General features: G+C 46.6%; 1 protein-coding gene across 4 annotated transcripts in view; it reads right to left on the bottom strand.

The window, feature by feature from the left end:
• Positions 1–18968, bottom strand: part of PKN3 (protein kinase N3) — a 138554-nt gene that overhangs the window by 71180 nt on the left and 48406 nt on the right. For all 4 annotated transcript variants that reach the window (XR_010182962.1, XR_010182961.1, XR_010182960.1 and 1 more), the window contains exon 13: positions 11811–11877. Coding sequence is in view for 1 of the 4 variants with exons in the window: in XM_063936446.1 (XP_063792516.1) it covers positions 11811–11877 (67 nt within the window). In the remaining 3 variants the exon portion in view is untranslated. The remainder of the gene's footprint in view (positions 1–11810; positions 11878–18968) is intronic.

Here is an 18968-nt window from a genome sequence, read left to right on the forward strand (position 1 = left end):
TGCAGAGTCATCCGCACTCTCCCGCCCGTTTGGGAGCTTTGGTATAATCCCCATGGTCCTTACGGAGTCCCAGCATCCACTTAGGACGTTAGAGAAAATAAGATTTTACTTACCGATAAATCTATTTCTCGTAGTCCGTAGTGGATGCTGGGCGCCCATCCCTAGTGCGGATTGTCTGCAATACTTGTATATAGTTATTGTTACAAAAAATTCGGGTTATTATTGTTGAGCCATCCTTTCAGAGGCTCCTTTAAATTTATCATACTGTTAACTGGGTTCAGATCACGAGTTGTACGGTGTGATTGGTGTGGCTGGTATGAGTCTTACCCGGGATTCAATATCCTTCCTTATTATGTACGCTTGTCCGGGCACAGTATCCTAACTGGCTTGGAGGAGGGTCATAGGGGGAGGAGCCAGTGCACACCACCTGATATCTCAAGCTTTTATTTTGTGCCCTGTCTCCTGCGGAGCCGCTATTCCCCATGGTCCTTACGGAGTCCCAGCATCCACTACGGACTACGAGAAATAGATTTATCGGTAAGTAAAATCTTATTTTCATGTCACTCTCCTGTTTGCCATTTCACAATTGATAACGTGCTGAGAAAGATTTGTTGCTATTGGTAGTTAAAGAGTAAAAACGATACATTAAGGGGTAATTTGTAAAACACACGCACAGCTTCGCCTGAGATACAAGGAAAGACCAGTGTGGTGCTTGGTAGATGATTACAGTTAAAGATCATCTACATTGATAAACGTGCTAATTATATTTTTGTATGGCCAGCGTACACGTGTCTCTAACAAAAGGCTGAGACTCGTGAACGCAACACAAAGGCCGACGCACGCAGCGTATATTACGCAACGGAGCGTCTGGGTACGCCCACCGAAACTCAAATCGCACAATAGCATTGTTTTAGTGGGGGCGGTATAGCATAGCCACGTGATAATAGCACAAATTGATTTCAGTTTTTCCAAAACTTAGTTTAAATACCTTACTTTACTGTAATGCCTCTGGGGACAGCTATCAGACTACGGGAAATTATTTTTCTGATCAGAAAACTATAAGAATGATAGTGGGTTGAAAACGGTATGAGTGTATTGAATCCCGCTTTGTGAACTGAGTGATCTGGGTGATCTTTGTGTAAAGACGTGATGAGCACGGTCTGAGTGAAAACGTGCAACAGAGTGTGATAAAGTTTTCGTTGTATTACGCTTTGGCTGTTTTGGAGCACAGTAGGGAGACTCCAATGATCCTACCATTTATGGGCAACAAGTGTTTATAAGTGGTACGATTGGACCGCACGGTTGTAGGTGTGACCAATAACGCAACGTGATACGAGGTAAATTGCCCTCATACGTGTTGTGGGAAGCACATGCAAGCGTGATTTGTGTAAAGAAAAAGGAAGGGAATTTTCACTGGTCTCTCAGGAAAATCTCTAGAGATAGGGCCTGCAACGGTTACACGTGTCTGCTAGAAGGCGGACCGGAGATAATCGGAGCAGAAGAAGTTCAGTGGAAGAGCTTTAAGGATTTTCACCGTAGACTGTGTTTGGTGCATTTTAGGAAGTTTTTTTCTGTGTTAAAAGAGGTCCACAATGGAAGCCAAGTGCACAACACAGGGACGTTCAGCAGTCAGGGTTCAGACTGCAGAGGCTTGCAGACCCCGAGGGTCTGCTCGGTTAGTAATGTGGAGGAGGTATGGTCCCCACACTGAGACCTTTTGTGATGAATGGACACGAATGACTGCGGGGGATAAAGCACCATTTCCTGGGATAGGTAGGTTTTGACTTAGAGGTATTGCATAATTTAAGGCGGAGGATCTGTCTCATAAAATCCTGGAAACAACGGGTTAAACATGATGATTGTTTGCAGTTATGGCTACAGGAAAGTGAAATGCAAAGAAATTTAACTTACATACCTAACTTTCATCCTGAGAGGAGAGACATGGCAATGGAGAGGATTATGGTTGCGGAGAAAGGCACAATGGGGTGCGATAAAAGTGCACTTAGTAACTATATTAAGAATGAATGTAACAAACGTAATAAGGTTTATAAAAATGAAAGTGTTAAATGTACAACTATTAACCCATGCAAGTCGCACCCCTTGTTAAACTTTCCTCAGGAACACCGACAAGAAAGTGAGCCCAGCACAATGTCAGAGCCTTTTCCAGCAGCCATCACACAAGACATCCAGGTGGACGCGACCAAATCGGTAAAGACTGTAATCAAACCCCCTAACGGAGGGTCAGGTGAGGTCGTGTCCACAGGTACGTATGGTATTATACATCACGCACAAACAAATGTACCTCATATCGTGGAATCAATTCAGAATGACGTTACTGGACTTAATCCTGTCAGGGTAATTGCAGTACCAAATGGGAAAACTGACTCTTCAGGAGTCACTCCTGTCAGGAACATCGCCATGTACTGCCCCTTTTCCCGAACAGAATTAAGAACAATTCTGTCTGAATTTCCTGATCCCAGGAAAGACTTAGTTGCTTGTCAAAAATACATAAGAGTGCTAGGAAACACTGCAGAGCCAAATAACAAAGATTGGCGAACAGTTTTGAGGGCATGTTTACCCCCCGATGTTGATTCATTGAAATTTATTTCTGATTGTAAGCTAGATGAGGAAGTACCACTAACAGACAAGTATAACCAAGATAATGTAAAAAGAATCAATCTACAGTTGAAAGAATATTTTCCTGCAGTAGTAAAGTGGAATCAAATCTTTACAATAAAACAAAAAGAAGGTGAATCCGCATCAGAGTATTTTCACCGGGCTCTGCAGGATATGGCTAGGTACACTGGTATAGATGACATTGAAACTAACGTACACCACAGAGAGGTAGCTGTGTCTGTATTAATGGACAGCTTAAAAGACACACTAAAAATCAGGGTACAAACCTCCATACCTCACTGGAGAGGTATCTCGGTGGCTGCATTAAGAGAGTCCGCTATCGAGCATGACCAAAATATCCAAAGAACCAGGGAAGCACAGGGAGAGCGGTTGATGGTACTGAGCATCCAAGCACTAGAGGAGGCATCAAGTCGACCGGAATCCCAGGCCCCTAGCACATGGAGAAAGCCAAGGATTTGTTATCATTGTAGAAGAGAAGGGCATTATGCCAGCAACTGTAATAACCCACATAAAGTTAGACCCCCTAGACCAAGAAATGAGCAAAATTATAACACACCAAATTATAATCAGGGATCATATAGGAAGAATTTTGAGCCACACCCATAATGTGCAATCAGGAAAGGTGATCATTAGGACTGATGGTAAGCCTGAGGTTATAGTTAATAAATTGGGAGGTCATTCCCTGAAGACACAGGAATGACCGGGTGAAACGTTGTAAATGCATCTGTGAAATGTTTTTTTCTCTCCCCCCATCTCGGACGATTATTGGTAGGATTCAAACATTGCATATATACTTGGTCTTTGCAGAAGTCTACCAAACCCCAGCATGACCTATCCGCATCAATGTATTCTGGCCAGATACAGACAGTGGAATATGGAAGTGCTGGGGGGAGGGACTGCGCAAGGAAACCATTGGACATGTAGATATGACAGCCTGATGATCTGACAATGTTTTAGAAAATGTTTGTTTGAAAAATGTTTTTTTTCTCTGTTGTTTATTGATGTGTTATGTTATATATATATATATATATATACATACACACATATGTGAACGGTTCTCTCTCTTGTTGTTATTTTTTCCTCTCCCTCTTCTCACCCATGTTTTTATGTTTTAAAGATGGTATGTCACACCTCAGTTAGGCAAATGGTAATGCAAGATTTTTTGCTCCTTACAGAAAGATCGCTGGTTTGGAAGGAATATTGCATCACCGGAATGTTCGTTTGGAAGACTGAGAGACAGCACCTTTGAGATGACAGCAAGACAAGAAGAACAACAAGACTAGAGAACTTAATTATCGTAACAAGTTTCTCTCCCCCTCAAACTGTTTTCCTGTACCCCCATTACAAATTTCTTCTTTTCTCCTCCTATAAGATGGACTTGCCCCAAGAGACTGTGATCCGGATTTTCCTGTTGACCATGATGTTGACCAGAGCAGTCTGTTCCGGCGAGAGTACCATGGAGGTCGAGAAAGGATCCAGAAAGGTTCCGATGACAGAGATGGAGGCGTAGTTTCCCAAGAACAACATAATCAACAAGCAAAGGCGAGTATCAGAAAACGATCCGATAGCATTGACCATAGAAGGAATTGTGAAGGATTGTTAGCTGAAGAAAACTGTATCTGTAGGCTCTGTGACAACGTAGTCGAGGATGGGTGCATTAAGAAATGCCAATCCAGTTTTAATATCCACATGGACCGGCATCCCTTGAGTGACTATCACTCTTTAGTGGGTAGTGTGTTAAATCAAACAGATTGTTGGGTATGCTCTCAAGTACCTCAAGGTCATAGCAAATCAGGACTAGTACCATTTCCTTTAACGATAGGGGAGGTACTTGAGCTAAGTGGTGGGAGGCCGGTGGACAGGAGGTTTAATATCTCCAGTCCTCCTAGTTTGAAGCTCCACCAATATCATGTGGATAGATCCCTCATATGTTTTAACATTTTCAATCCCCGAAAGCCGGGAAATTGGGAGGTGTCATGGAGTAACCAAACCATGACCTTTTCATATAGAGCAGATAGAATGCCGACAGATACAGAGCTTATACGCCACATAGCCAGTAGAGGAAAATCTTTCCGATATAGGTATACCCTAGGAAATAGGATTACGAGAGTTGGAGAGGTATCACCAGGATACTGTGCACATATCGTACAAGCTGATACGTGTACTAGACAGATGGGAGAATTAGGGTTAGGAGATTTCACATGGAAGATGTGTAATATGGTTATGTCCTACTCCGTCCCATATGTTCTCCCCGATGATGCATATTTCATATGCGGGAGGAAGGCGTATAAGTGGCTTGCCCCAAACTCTGAAGGATTGTGTTATATTGGAAAAGTACTGCCTGAAGTAATGACTGTATCACATGCCAAAATGAAAGATATACACCGTGTTGCCCAAGCTCCTTATACTCACACCCATTACGAGCACGTAGTTAAACGGCACCTGATAGAAAGAACAGAGCATCCGGCCTCTGACATGATCCATGAATCCACCGGGATTCAGGTTCTAATCGCGTTAGATTTCACTCGCACCGCCAGAGGAGTGTTGAATTATAAATACATATCTGCGCTCGCAAATTTGTTAGACAATATCACAGAAATGTATGATGACACGTTTAGGTACACTGGAAGAGAGCTTCAGGCTTATAAAACAGAACTAGTTCAGCATAGAATGGTTCTCAATTATCTCACAGCAGTAACAGGTGGATATTGTGTCACACTGGCAACGCAGTACGGCGTGAAATGTTGCACATATATTACAAATAGTACCGAGGACCCGGTCGAGGTCATAGACCAAAAGATGGACGATATTCTCCAACTGAAGTGGGAATTTCGCAGGAGACACAATCTCACCCTTGCTGCTGTGAGTAATGAGCTGACTGGTTGGGTGTCATGGTTGAACCCGCGAAATTGGTTCTCCGGTTTAGGAGAATGGGCTCAAGGAGTCATAATGGATGTTGGGAAGTTTCTCCTATGTATCTTAGGTGTTATCATAATGATTGGCTTGATATTTAGATGCGGTCAGGCTTTAACGAAGTGCAAACGAAGTACCAGGGTGATGAGTTTAAGGAGTGAGGAAACTGTAATTCCAATGGATTTGATTTATGACCCGACGGTAGAAACAATGATGTGATGAAAATGCGATTTCTACGGTCCGTTTCTTTCACCTGTTTTTCCGTTTTCTCCAAGGTAAAAAGACCCACTTGGACGAGGAATTTGATGAGCCGATATACAGACAACAGATGGATTAAAGAAGAAATTTTGACAACCTGATACACAGATTTTTGATGAACTTTGCCATAGATCCCCAGTTTCCCTAGAAATTTTAAAATTACGCTAGCCCAACACTTTTGTAAATCTATGGACATTGACAAAGCTTTTGCTCGCACCTTATGGGCAAAAGCACAAAGAAGACTGCATTCAACAGACACCGAACAAGACTTCAACCGACAAATGTTCATTTACCTGACATAGAATACCACTGCATTTACCGTAATTATGTCTTTTCTTCATCTCTACAACCTTCAGGTAATTACACACATAGTATAGGGAATACAGGCACAAATATCAGCAATCACATATTCCCACATTCATGTATCATCAACTAAAATGTGCTCCCCATTTTGTTGCAACCAAAATCCGAAAAGAGCTCGGTAAAGTTTGACAGCCCATCCACAGACCCGTACCACGGGATAAGAAGGAATTCAAATGTATACTTCGCAATACCTCGAAGCTTGATTTAAAACACGTACGGCACGATGATACATGACCCCCAAACATGGATTCATACACACATGCTTCTGCTATCTCACTAGGTCATACCCTTTTTCCTACCTTCTCCTCTCCTCCCCTACCCAACCATGTAAATGTATTAACCCCTGACATATATTTTTCTCTTTTTGAAATGTTTTAGGAAGTGGCAGTTATTGTTGACTGCCAAAGGGTGGACTGTCAAAGTCAGAAAAATATCACGATGCACACTGCCATATTTGCACCTCATACAGGTCTGCGCTGCGCATGCGTGCGCTCTCCCGTGAGTGCGCATACTCGCTGTTGCGGGCACCCGCGGGCGCGCGGTATGTGCATTTACGGTAGAGTTCATGTGTTCGTAGCGTGCGACTCAATCGTTACATATTTTCACTATATAATGTATTTTGTAGATCATGGTCCCTTTGATAGATTCTGAAAGTTTGGTTAATGTAGAATGCTCATGAACAGAGAAATCCCCCTTTGTTTGATACGAAGGGTCAGACAGGAGTAATACAGTGGTGTTCAGTATCCATCGGAAGAGTATTTAATTAGCAATATTCCGGTGTTGGTTTGAAGCGGATTAATTGCTCGTGCGAATAGTTATGGACATAAGAAGTTTATGTCCATTTACTATTATTTGCACTTAATTATCCATGCGGCGGGAAACCCAGTTTCCCTCCCACCTGAGCTGTTGGAAATCGTCACAGCCCACCTGTATGAATCAACCTATGACCTTTTGTTATAATGCGAGGAGGAATTCCTGTGTCCAATGAACAATGAGATTGTAGGGACCATTGAATTGTATTGTGTGTGGGGCATAAATAGACAAGCCGATCACATCCAGCTCTCACTCCTCAACGGTTATCATTGCTGAAAATCGGGAGCTGGATGTCCAGAGGCGCATGCGATCGTTTCCTTTGTGCGTAAGTTTTCTCCGCAATCATATTGTCTTTCTTGTTATTATGGGCCATATCTCTCTCTCTCTCTCTCTCTTCTCTTTCTCTCGTATTCTCTTAAACGTAGTAGTATTGTATTGTATTTCATGTGTAGTTACCTGGTTAGTTAGTCTATGTTTTATTGTAGTGTATGACTTGTATTGTATTAAATTATTTTGCAAGTATAACATTCATAATATATATATATTAGGCGTTGGACCCTAAGCACGGTATCTGTGTATTTCTTATAGTGTTAAGTATTCTCAGAGCGTCGGTGACGCTCAAACAGCTTTTAAGTTAATAAGGTTACACTGTGTTGCATCTACACCCTATCTCTACACTAAGGTTTTACAGCATATTACATTGTTTATGGTTTAGATATAAAGGTTTAACATTGTGAGCGTCAGCGCCGCTGGTGATCTCCTCGTGGTCTCGAGCGTCCGCTACGCTGATAGCGTAGCATTACGGTAGTCGCTCACCTATAAGTGTGCCCGATACCAACAGCGTATTCTCGTGAGCGTCTGTATCGCTCGAGCAGCCCGCTCCCGATACAGCGTCCGTTACGCTATAGTGAACCATTACGTTAGTCAGCAGCCAATAGCGTGCCTGCCTGTGATCTCTTGGCCGTGAGCGAACGTGACGCTTGAGCGTCTCGACCACGGCTAAGTGATTGTTACGCAACGAGCGTACCCTTACAGTACTCCATACGTAAATAGCGTACAGTGTTCTTAGACCTCATAAAGGGTTTTATATAAGATAAATATTTAGCTTTATCATTGGTGACAGGGTTATCCGCTGATGCATCTGAAGATGCAACCCGGACCATTTGTCCAGCAGGTCCCACTGGAAAGTTCTTGCGTGGAATCTGCCGAATGGGATTGCTTCGTAGGAAGCCACCATTTTTCCCAGAACCCTTGTGCATTGATGCACTGAGACTTGGCTCGGTTTTAGGAGGTTCCTGACTAGCTCGGATAACTCCCTGGCTTTCTCCTCCGGGAGAAACACCTTTTTCTGGACTGTGTCCAGGATCATCCCTAGGAACAGAAGACAAGTCGTCGGAACCAGCTGCGATTTTGGAATATTGAGAATCCAACCGTGCTGCATCAACACTACCTGAGATAGTGCTACACCGACCTCCAACTGTTCCCTGGATCTTACCCTTATCAGGGAATTGTCCAAGTAAGGGATAACTAAAATTCCCTTCCTTTGAAGGAATATCATCATTTCGGCCATTACCTTGGTAAAGACCCGGGGTGCCGTGGACTATCCATACGGCAGCGTCTGAACTGATAGTGACAGTTCTGTACCATAAACCTGAGGTACCCTTGGTGAGAAGGGTAAATTTTGACATGAAGGTAAGCATCCTTAATGTCCCGAGACATCATGTAGTCCCCTTCTTCCAGGTTCACAATCACTGCTCTGAGTGACTCAATCTTGAATTTGAACCTCTGTATGTAAGTGTTCAAGGATTTTAGATTTAGAATCGGTCTCACCGAGCCGTCCGGCTTCGGTACCACAACAGTGTGGAATAATACCCCGTTCCCTGTTGCAGGAGGGGTATCTTGATTATCACCTGCTGGGAATACAGCTTGTGAATGGCTTCCAAAACTGTCTCCCTGTCAGAAGGAGACATCGGTAAAGCTGACTTTAGGAAACGGCGAGGGGGAGACGTCTAGAATTCTAATTTGTACCCCTGAGATATCACCTGAAGGATCCAGGGGTCTACTTGCGAGTGAGCCCACTGCGCGCTGAAATTCATTGAGACGGCCCCCCCACCGTGCCTGATTCTGCTTGTAAAGCCCCAGCGTATACTGAGGGCTGGGCAGAGGCGGGAGAGGGTTTCTGTTCCTGGGAACTGGCTGATTTCTGCAGCCTTTTTCCTCTCCCTCTGTCACGGGGCAGAAATGAGGAACCTTTTGCCCGCTTATCCACGAAAAGACTGCGCCTGATAATACGGCGTCTTCTCATGTTGAGAGGCGACCTGGGGTACAAACGTGGATTTCCCAGCTGTTGCCGTGGCCACCAGGTCTGAAAGACCGACCCCAAATAACTCCTCCCCTTAATAAGGCAATACTTCCAAATGCCGTTTGGAATACGCATCAGCTGACCACTGACGTGTCCATAACCCTCTACTGGTAGAAATGGACAACGCACTTAGACTTGATGCCAGTCGGCAAATATTCCGCTGTGCATCACGCATATATAGAAATGCATCTTTCAAATGCTCTATAGGCAAAAATATACTGTCCCTATCTAGGGTATCAATATTTTCAGTCAGGGAATCCGACCACGCCAACCCAGCACTGCACATCCAGGCTGAGGCGATTGCTGGTCGCAGTATAACACCAGTATGTGTGTAAATACATTTTAGGATACCCTCCTGCTTTCTATCAGCAGGATCCTTAAGAGCGGCCATCTCAGGAGAGGATAGAGCCCTTACAAGCGTGTGAGCGCTTTATCCACCCTAGGGGGTGTTTCCCAACGCACCCTAACCTCTGGCGGGAAAGGATATAATGCCAATAACATTTTAGAAATTATCAGTTGTTATCGGGGGAAACCCACGCATCATCACACACCTCATTTAATTTCTCAGATTTAGGAAAACTACAGGTAGTTTTTCCTCACCGAACATAATACCCCTTTTTGGTGGTACTCGTATTATCAGAAATGTGTAAAACATTTTTCATTGCCTCAATCATGTAACGTGTGGCCCTACTGGAAGTCACATTTGTCTCTTCACCGTCGACACTGGAGTCAGTATCCGTGTCGGCGTCTATAACTGCCATCTGAGGTAACGGGCGCTTTAGAGCCCCTGACGGCCTATGAGACGTCTGGACAGGCACAAGCTGAGTAGCCGGCTGTCTCATGTCAACCACTGTCTTTTATACAGAGCTGACACTGTCACGTAATTTCTTCCAACAGTTCATCCACTCAGGTGTCGACCCCCTAGGGGGTGACATCACTATTACAGGCAATCTGCTCCGTCTCCACATCATTTTTCTCCTCATACATGTCGACACAAAAGTACCGACATACAGCACACACACAGGGAATGCTCTGATAGAGGACAGGAGCCCACTAGCCCTTTGGGGAGACAGAGGGAGAGTTTGCCAGCACACACCAGAGCGCTATATATATACAGGGATAACCTTATATAAGTGTTTTTTCCCTTATAGCTGCTGTATAGTTAATACTGCGCCTAATTTGTGCCCCCCTCTCTTTTTTAACCCTTTCTGTAGTGTAGTGACTGCAGGGGAGAGCCAGGGAGCATCCCTCCAACGGAGCTGTGAGGGAAAATGGCGCCAGTGTGCTGAGGAGATAAGGCCGCCGATAAGGGGGCGGAGCCTATCTCCCGTTTTTTTATGTATTTTGGCAGGGGTTAAATGCATCCATATAGCTCAAGAGCTATATGTGGTGCATTTTTTGCCATCCAAGGTGTTTATTATTGCGTCTCAGGGCGCCCCCCCCCAGCGCCCTGCACCCTCAGTGACCGGAGAGTGAAGTGTGCTGAGAGCAATGGCGCACAGCTGCAGTGCTGTGCGCTACCTTGTTGAAGACAGGACGTCTTCTGCCGCCGATTTTCCGGACCTCTTCTGCCTTCTGGCTCTGTAAGGGGGCCGGCGGCGCGGCTCTGGGACCCATCCCAGCTGGGCCTGTGATCGTCCCTCTGGAGCTAATGTCCAGTAGCCTAAGAAGCCCAATCCACTCTGCACGCAGGTGAGTTCGCTTCTTCTCCCCTTAGTCCCTCGATGCAGTGAGCCTGTTGCCAGCAGGTCTCACTGAAAATAAAAAACCTAAAACTAAAACTTTCACTAAGAAGCTCAGGAGAGCCCCTAGTGTGCACCCTTCTCGTTCGGGCACAGAGATCTAACTGAGGCTTGGAGGAGGGTCATAGGGGGAGGAGCCAGTGCACACCAGATAGTCCTAAAGCTTTCTTTAGATGTGCCCAGTCTCCTGCGGAGCCGCTATTCCCCATGGTCCTTACGGAGTCCCCAGCATCCACTTAGGACGTTAGAGAAATATATATATATATATATATATATATATATATATATATATATATATACACACACATACACACACACACACACACACACACACACACACGTCCATAATTTAAAAAAAAAACCAACTATATATTGATATTGCGTTAGGAAAAAATAACTACAATAACTAAGTACAATCTTAAAAGCCAACTCCAGTTTTAAAGACCTTTGTTCCCCTTCATACTGTACCTTAAAAAAAACACATTCATCTTGTAACACCTACCCTAGGAATAGTATGGACCACTTTCACAAAATCCTAATTTATTACACTACCAAAAAAGTCACCGCCGCATAAAAATATTTGTTAGACATAACCCACCAGTGCTCCATGAAACCATGCAGTCATGGTTCTTTATCAGATAGCATACAATATACAGCATATAGGAGGAATTATACTTTGCTGCCCATCTCCCATGAATCCTGAAGACATTATCCTCACTTACCTTGCCGAAATGCCCCCTGCCCAGCACTGACACGCAGGCAAAATCCTCCAGGAGAAGCAGCTTTTTTCTGCAAGAAACCAACAGCAGCAAAATCATTCACATGAACACGATCATCGTTCGCACAGCTTCACCACACCATACCGATAGCTGCCAACGTTCCAGATTTAAAAAAAATAAGATTTTACTCACCGGTAAATCTATTTCTCGTAGTCCGTAGTGGATGCTGGGGACTCCGTAAGGACCATGGGGAATAGACGGCTCCGCAGGAGACTGGGCACATCCAAAGAAAGCTTTAGGACTATCTGGTGTGCACTGGCTCCTCCCCCTATGACCCTCCTCCAAGCCTCAGTTAGGACACTGTGCCCGGAAGAGCTGACACAATAAGGAAGGATTTTGAATCCCGGGTAAGACTCATACCAGCCACACCAATCACACCATATAACTCGTGATAGGAACCCCGGTTAACAGTATGATAACAATGGAACCTCTGAATAGATGGTTCGCAATAACAACCCGATTTGTGTAACAATAACTATTTACAAGTATTGCAGACAATCCGCACTAGGGATGGGCGCCCAGCATCCACTACGGACTACGAGAAATAGATTTACCGGTGAGTAAAATCTTATTTTCTCTGACGTCCTAGTGGATGCTGGGGACTCCGTAAGGACCATGGGGATTATACCAAAGCTCCCAAACGGGCGGGAGAGTGCGGATGACTCTGCAGCACCGAATGAGAGAACTCAAGGTCCTTCTCAGCCAGGGTATCAAATTTGTAGAATTTTGCAACGTGTTTGCCCCTGACCAAGTAGCAGCTCGGCCAAGTTGTAAAGCCGAGACCCCTCGGGCAGCCGCCCAAGATGAGCCCCCTTCCATGTGGAATGGGCTTTTACAGATTTAGGCTGCGGTAGTCCCACCGCAGAATGCGCAAGCTGAATAGTGCTACAAATCCAGCGCGCTATAGTCTGCTTAGAAGCAGGAGCACCCAGCATGTTGGGTGCATCTAGGATAAACAGCGAGTCAGTTTTCCTGACTCCAGCCGTCCTGGAAATATAATTTTTCAGGGCCCTGACTTCGTCCAGTAACTTGGAATCCTCCAGGTCCCTAGTAGCCGCAGGCACCACAATAGGTTGGTACAAGTGAAAACCTGATACCACTTTCGGGAGAAAGTGAGGACGAGTCCTCAACTCTGCCCTATCCATATGGAAAGTCAGGTAAGGGCTTTTTTTTTTTTTTATGACAAAGCCGCCAATTCTGACACATGCCTGGCCGAAGCCAGAGCCAACACATGACCACTTTTCATGTGAGATATTTCAAATCTACGGTTTTAAGTGGCTCAAACCAATGTGATTCCAGGAACTTCAAAACCACATTGAGATCCCAAGGTGCCACTGGGGCACAAGAAAGGAGCTGAATATGCAGCACTCCCTTACAACGTCTGAACTTCAGGCTGACATCCTTCCTGGCTTTGATCAGGATAAGAATGACTTCCTCCGGAATGCCTTTTTCACTCAGGATCCGGTGTTCAACCACCATGCCGTCAATGCAGCCGCAGTAAGTCTTTGAACAGACAGGGCCCCTGCTGCAGCAGATCCTGTCTGAGTGGCAGAGGCCATGGGTCCTCTGAGATCAACTCCTGAAGTTCCAGGTACCAAGCCCTTCTTGGCCAATCCGGAACAATGAGTATAGTTCTTACTCCTCTTTTCCTTATTAACCTTAGTACCTTGGGTATGAGGGGGAGAGGAGGGAACACATAAACCGACTGGTACACCCGCGGTGTCACTAGAGCGTCCACAGCGATCGCCTGAGGTTCCCTTGACCTGGCGCAATATCTTTTTTATTGAGGCGGGACGCCCTCATGTCCACCTGTGGTCTTTCCCAACGGTTTACCAGCATTTGGAAGACTTCTGGATGAAGTCCCTATTCTCCCGGGTGGAGTCTGCTGCGGAAGTCTGCTTCCCAGTTGTCCACTCCCGGAATGAACACTGCTGCTAGTGCTACCACATGATTTTCCGCCCAACGGGGAATCCTTGTGGCTTCTGCCATTGCCCTCCTGCTTCTTGTGCCGCCCTGCCTGTTTACATGGGCGAGCGCCGTGATGTTGTCTGATTGGATCAGTACGGCTGGTGAAGCAGGGGCCTTGTTTTGCTTAGGGCCTTGTAAATGGCTCTTATCTCCAGAAAATTTAAGTTAAGTGAAAACTCCTGTTTGGACCATAGTCCTTGGGATTTTATTCCCTGTGTGACTGCACCCCAGCCCCGAAGGCTGGCATCCGTGGTCCCCAGGACCCAGTCCTGTATTCCGAATCTGCGGCCCTCTAGTAGATGAATCCTCTGCAGCCACCACCGCAGCGACACCCTGGTTCTTGCCGACCGGGTTATCCGCTGCTGTATCTGGAGATGGGACCCGGACCATTTGTCCAACAGGTCCCACTGGAAAATCCTTGCGTGGAACTTTCCGAATGGAATTGCTTCGTACGAAGCTACCATTTTTCCCAGGACTCGTGTGCATTGATGTACCGACACATGTCCCGGTCTTAGGAGGTTTCTGACTAGAGATGACAACTCCTCGGCTTTTTCCATTGGAAGAAACACTTTTTTCTGGTCTGTTTCCAGAATCATTCCCAGGAACAGAAGACGTGTCGTCGGGACCAGCTGTGACTTTGGAATTGAGAATCCAGTCCTGCTGTTGCAGCACTTCCCGAGAAAGTGCTACCCCCTTACCAACTGTTCCTTGGACCTCGCCTTTATCAGGAGATCGTCCAAATACGGGATAATTAAAACTCCCTTCTTGCGAAGGAGTATCTTCATTTCGGTCATTACCCATGGTAAAGACCCTCGGTGCCGTGGATAATCCAAACGGCAGCGTCTGGAACTGATAGTGACAGTCCGGTACCACAATCTTGAGGTACTCCTGGTGAGGAGGGTAAATGGGGACATGCAGGTAAGTATCCTTGATGTCCAGAGAGACCCTGTAATCCCCCTCGTCCAGGATCGCAATAATCGCCCTGAGCGATTCCATCTTGAACTTGAATCTTTTGTTATATGTGTTCAAGGATTTTAAATTTAAGATGGGTCTCACCGAACCGTCCGGTTTCGGTACCACAAACATTGTGGAAAAGTAACCCTTTTCCTGTAGAAGGAGGGGTACCTTGATAATCACTTGCTGTGAATACAGTTTTTTGGATAGCCACCAACACTGCCTCCCTGCCAGAGGGAGTTGCCGGTAAGGCAGATTTTAGGAAACGGCGGGGGGGAGACGTCTCGAATTCCAGCCTGTACCTCGGAGATACTGTTTGAAGAACCCAGGGATCCACCTGTGAGAGAGCCCACTGTGCGCTGAAATTTCTGAGACGGGCCCCCACCGTACCCGGGTCCGCCTGAGCAGCCCCAGCGTCATGCTGTGGACTTACCGGACGCAGGGGAGGACTTCTGCTCCCGGGAACTAGCTGTGTGCTGCAGCTTTTTCCCTCTACCTTTTCCTCTTGGCAGAAAAGATGAGCCTCTAGCCCTCTACTTTTCTGGGGCCGAAGGGACTGTACCTGATAATACAGTGCTTACTTTTGCTGTGGGGTAGCTTGTGGCAAAAGTTTTGATTTCCCAGCCGTAGCTGTGGAAACGAGGTCTGAAAGACCATCCCCAAACAGTTCCACCCCCTTCTAGGGCAAACTTCCATGTGCCGTTTTGAATCGGCATCGCCCGACCATTGCAGAGTCTATAACCCCCGTCTGGCGGCAATGGTTTTACATAGCGCTTATTAGTGATGCCAGTCGGCAAATATCCCTCTGTGCATCACGCATGTATAAGACAGCGTCTTTTATATGCTCTATTTTCAGCAAAATATTGTCCCTATCTATAGTATGAATATTATCCGACAGGGAATCTGACCACGCAGCTGCCACACTGCACATCCATGCCGAGGCAATAGCAGGTCTCAATATAATGCCCGTGTGTGTGTATATAGCTTTAAGGGTAGTTTTCTGCTTTCTATCAGCAGGTCCTTCAGGGCGGCCGTATCCGTGACGGTAGTGCCACCTTTTTTAATAAGCGTGTAACCGCTTTATCTACCCTAGGGGTTATTTCCCTACGTGACCTATCCTCTGGCGGAAAAGGGTACGCTGCTTAGAAATTATCAATTTCTTATCGGGGGAAGTCCACGCTTCCTCACACACCTCATATCAATTCCTCAGATGCAGGAAAACTACTGGTAGTTTTCTGTCACCAAACATAATACCCTTTTTTGTGGTATCTGGGGTATTATCAGAAATGTGTAATACATTTTTCATTGCCTCAATCATGTAACGGGTGGCCCTATTGGAAGGTACACTAGTCTCATCGTCGTCGACACTGGAGTCGGTATCTGCCATCTGAGGTAGCGGGCGTTTTAGAGCCCCTGATGACATGTGAGACGCTTGGACAGGCACAAGCTGAGCAGCCGGCTGTCCTAGGTCGTCAAACCTTTTATGTAAGGAGTTGACACTGTCACGTAATTCCTTCCATAAGTCCATCCACACCGGTGTCGACCCCGCAGGGGGTGACATCCCATTCACAGGCATTTGCTCCGCCTCCACATCATTATCTTCATCATACATGTCGACACAGCAGTACCGACACACAGCACACACACACAGGAAATGCTCTGACAGAGGACAGGACCCCACAAAGCCCTTTGGGGAGACAGAGGGAGAGTATGCCAGCACACACCAGGGCGCTATATATCACAGGGATATCTCCTATAGAGAGTGTTTTCCCTTATAGCTGCATAATTATATATATATACTGTGCCTAATTTGTGCCCCCCCTCTCTTTTTAACCCTTTTCTGTAGTGCAGGACTGCAGGGGAGAGCCAGGGAGCGATCCTTCCAGCAGAGCTGTGAGGGAAAATGGCGCCAGTGTGCTGAGGGAGATGGCTCCGCCCCTTTTTCGGTGGGGTTTCTCCCGCTATTGTAAAAGTTCTGGCAGGGGTTAATAAACACCTATATAGCCCCTGGGGCTATATATGGTGTCAGTTCGCCAGCCAAGGTGTTAATATTGCTGCTCAGGGCGCCCCCCCCCAGCGCCCTGCACCCATCAGTGACCGCAGTGTGTGGTGTGCATGAGGAGCAATGGCGCACAGCTGCAGTGCTGTGCGCTACCTTGGAGAAGACAGAAGTCTTCAGCCGCCGATTTTCCGGACCACCTTCTTGCTTCTGGCTCTGTAAGGGGGACGGCGGCGCGGCTCCGGGAACGGACGACGAGGTCGGGTCCTGTGTTCGATCCCTCTGGAGCTAATGGTGTCCAGTAGCCTAAGAAGCCCAAGCTACCACCACTTAGGTGGGTTCGCTTCTTCTCCCCTTAGTCCCTCGGTGCAGTGAGCCTGTTGCCAGCAGGTCTCACTGAAAATAAAAAACCTAACATATACTTTCTTCCTAGGAGCTCAGGAAAGCCCCTAGTGTGCATCCAGCTCAGCCGGGCACAGAAATCTAACTGAGGCTTGGAGGAGGGTCATAGGGGGAGGAGCCAGTGCACACCAGATAGTCCTAAAGCTTTCTTTGGATGTGCCCAGTCTCCTGCGGAGCCGTCTATTCCCCATGGTCCTTACGGAGTCCCCAGCATCCACTAGAACGTCAGAGAAATAAGATTTTACACTTACCGGTAAATCTATTTCTCGCAGTCCGTAGAGGATGCTGGGACTCCGTAAGGACCATGGGGATAGACGGGCTCCGCAGGAGACATGGGCACTTTAAGAAAGACTTTAGACTCTGGGTGTGCACTGGCTCCTCCCTCTATGCCCCTCCTCCAGACCTCAGTTAGAGAAACTGTGCCCAGAGGAGAAGGACAGTACGAGGAAAGGATTTTTGTTAATCCAAGGGCAAGATTCATACCAGCCACACCGTATAACTTGTGATAAACTACCCAGTTAACAGTATGAACAAACAACATAAGGCCCATACACATTAGACTATGTCGCTCTGTGAGCGACATCGTCTAACGTCTCCCCCTCCCGGGCCGGCCGGTCGGCGGCCGCCTGTACGCACTGAGCGATATGACCGCTCATATCGCTCAGTGACGTCACGCCCCCGCCAGCCCTGCATGAAGGTCGTGGACGACAGTCCACATCCTTCATATGCATGCCCTACCGACAGCGACGATCGTTGCCGACCCGCGGGGCCGCGCATCGGTCGTCGCTGGCGGCATACACACTTAACGATATAATGAGCGACGTCGCTCAAGGAGGGGGAAAATGAACGACGTCGCTCATTATATCGTTAAGTGTGTATGGACCTATAGTCTCGGTCCAAACCGATGAACTATAATATAACCCTTATGTAAGCAGTAACTATAAACAAGTCTTGCAGAAGAAGTCCGCACTTGGGACGGGCGCCCAGCATCCTCTACGGACTACGAGAAATAGATTTACCGGTAAGTGTAAAATCTTATTTTCTCTAACGTCCTAGAGGATGCTGGGACTCCGTAAGGACCATGGGGATTATACCAAAGCTCCCAAACGGGCGGGAGAGTGCGGATGACTCTGCAGCACCGACTGAGCAAACAGGAGGTCCTCCTCAGCTAGGGTATCAAACTTATAGAACCTTGCAAAGGTGTTTGATCCTGACCAAGTAGCTGCTCGGCACAACTGTAATGCCGAGACCCCTCGGGCAGCCGCCCAAGAAGAGCCCACCTTCCTAGTGGAATGGGCCTGAACCGATTTTGGCAATGGCAATCCTGCCGAAGAATGTGCTTGCTGAATCGTGTTACAGATCCAGCGAGCAATAGTCTGCTTTGAAGCAGGTGCGCCAACCTTATTGGCTGCATACAGGATAAACAGCGCCTCTGTCTTCCTGACCCTAGCTGTTCTGGCCACATAAATCTTCAAAGCCCTGACCACATCAAGTGACTCGGAATCCTCCAATTCTCGCGTAGCCACAGGCACGACAATAGGTTGGTTCATATGAAAAGATGAGACCACTTTAGGCAGGAATTGAGTACGAGTTCTCAATTCTGCCCTATCCACGTGAAAAAACAGATAGGGACTTTTATATGACAAAGCCGCTAATTCCGAAACACGCCTTGCAGAAGCTAAGGCCAACAACATGACCACCTTCCAAGTGAGATATTTCAACTCCACTGTTTTGAGTGGTTCAAACCAAGGTGACTTGAGGAAACTTAATACCACGTT

This window comes from Pseudophryne corroboree, chromosome 8, assembly GCF_028390025.1.
Source record: "Pseudophryne corroboree isolate aPseCor3 chromosome 8, aPseCor3.hap2, whole genome shotgun sequence".
Lineage (NCBI taxonomy): Eukaryota > Metazoa > Chordata > Amphibia > Anura > Myobatrachidae > Pseudophryne > Pseudophryne corroboree.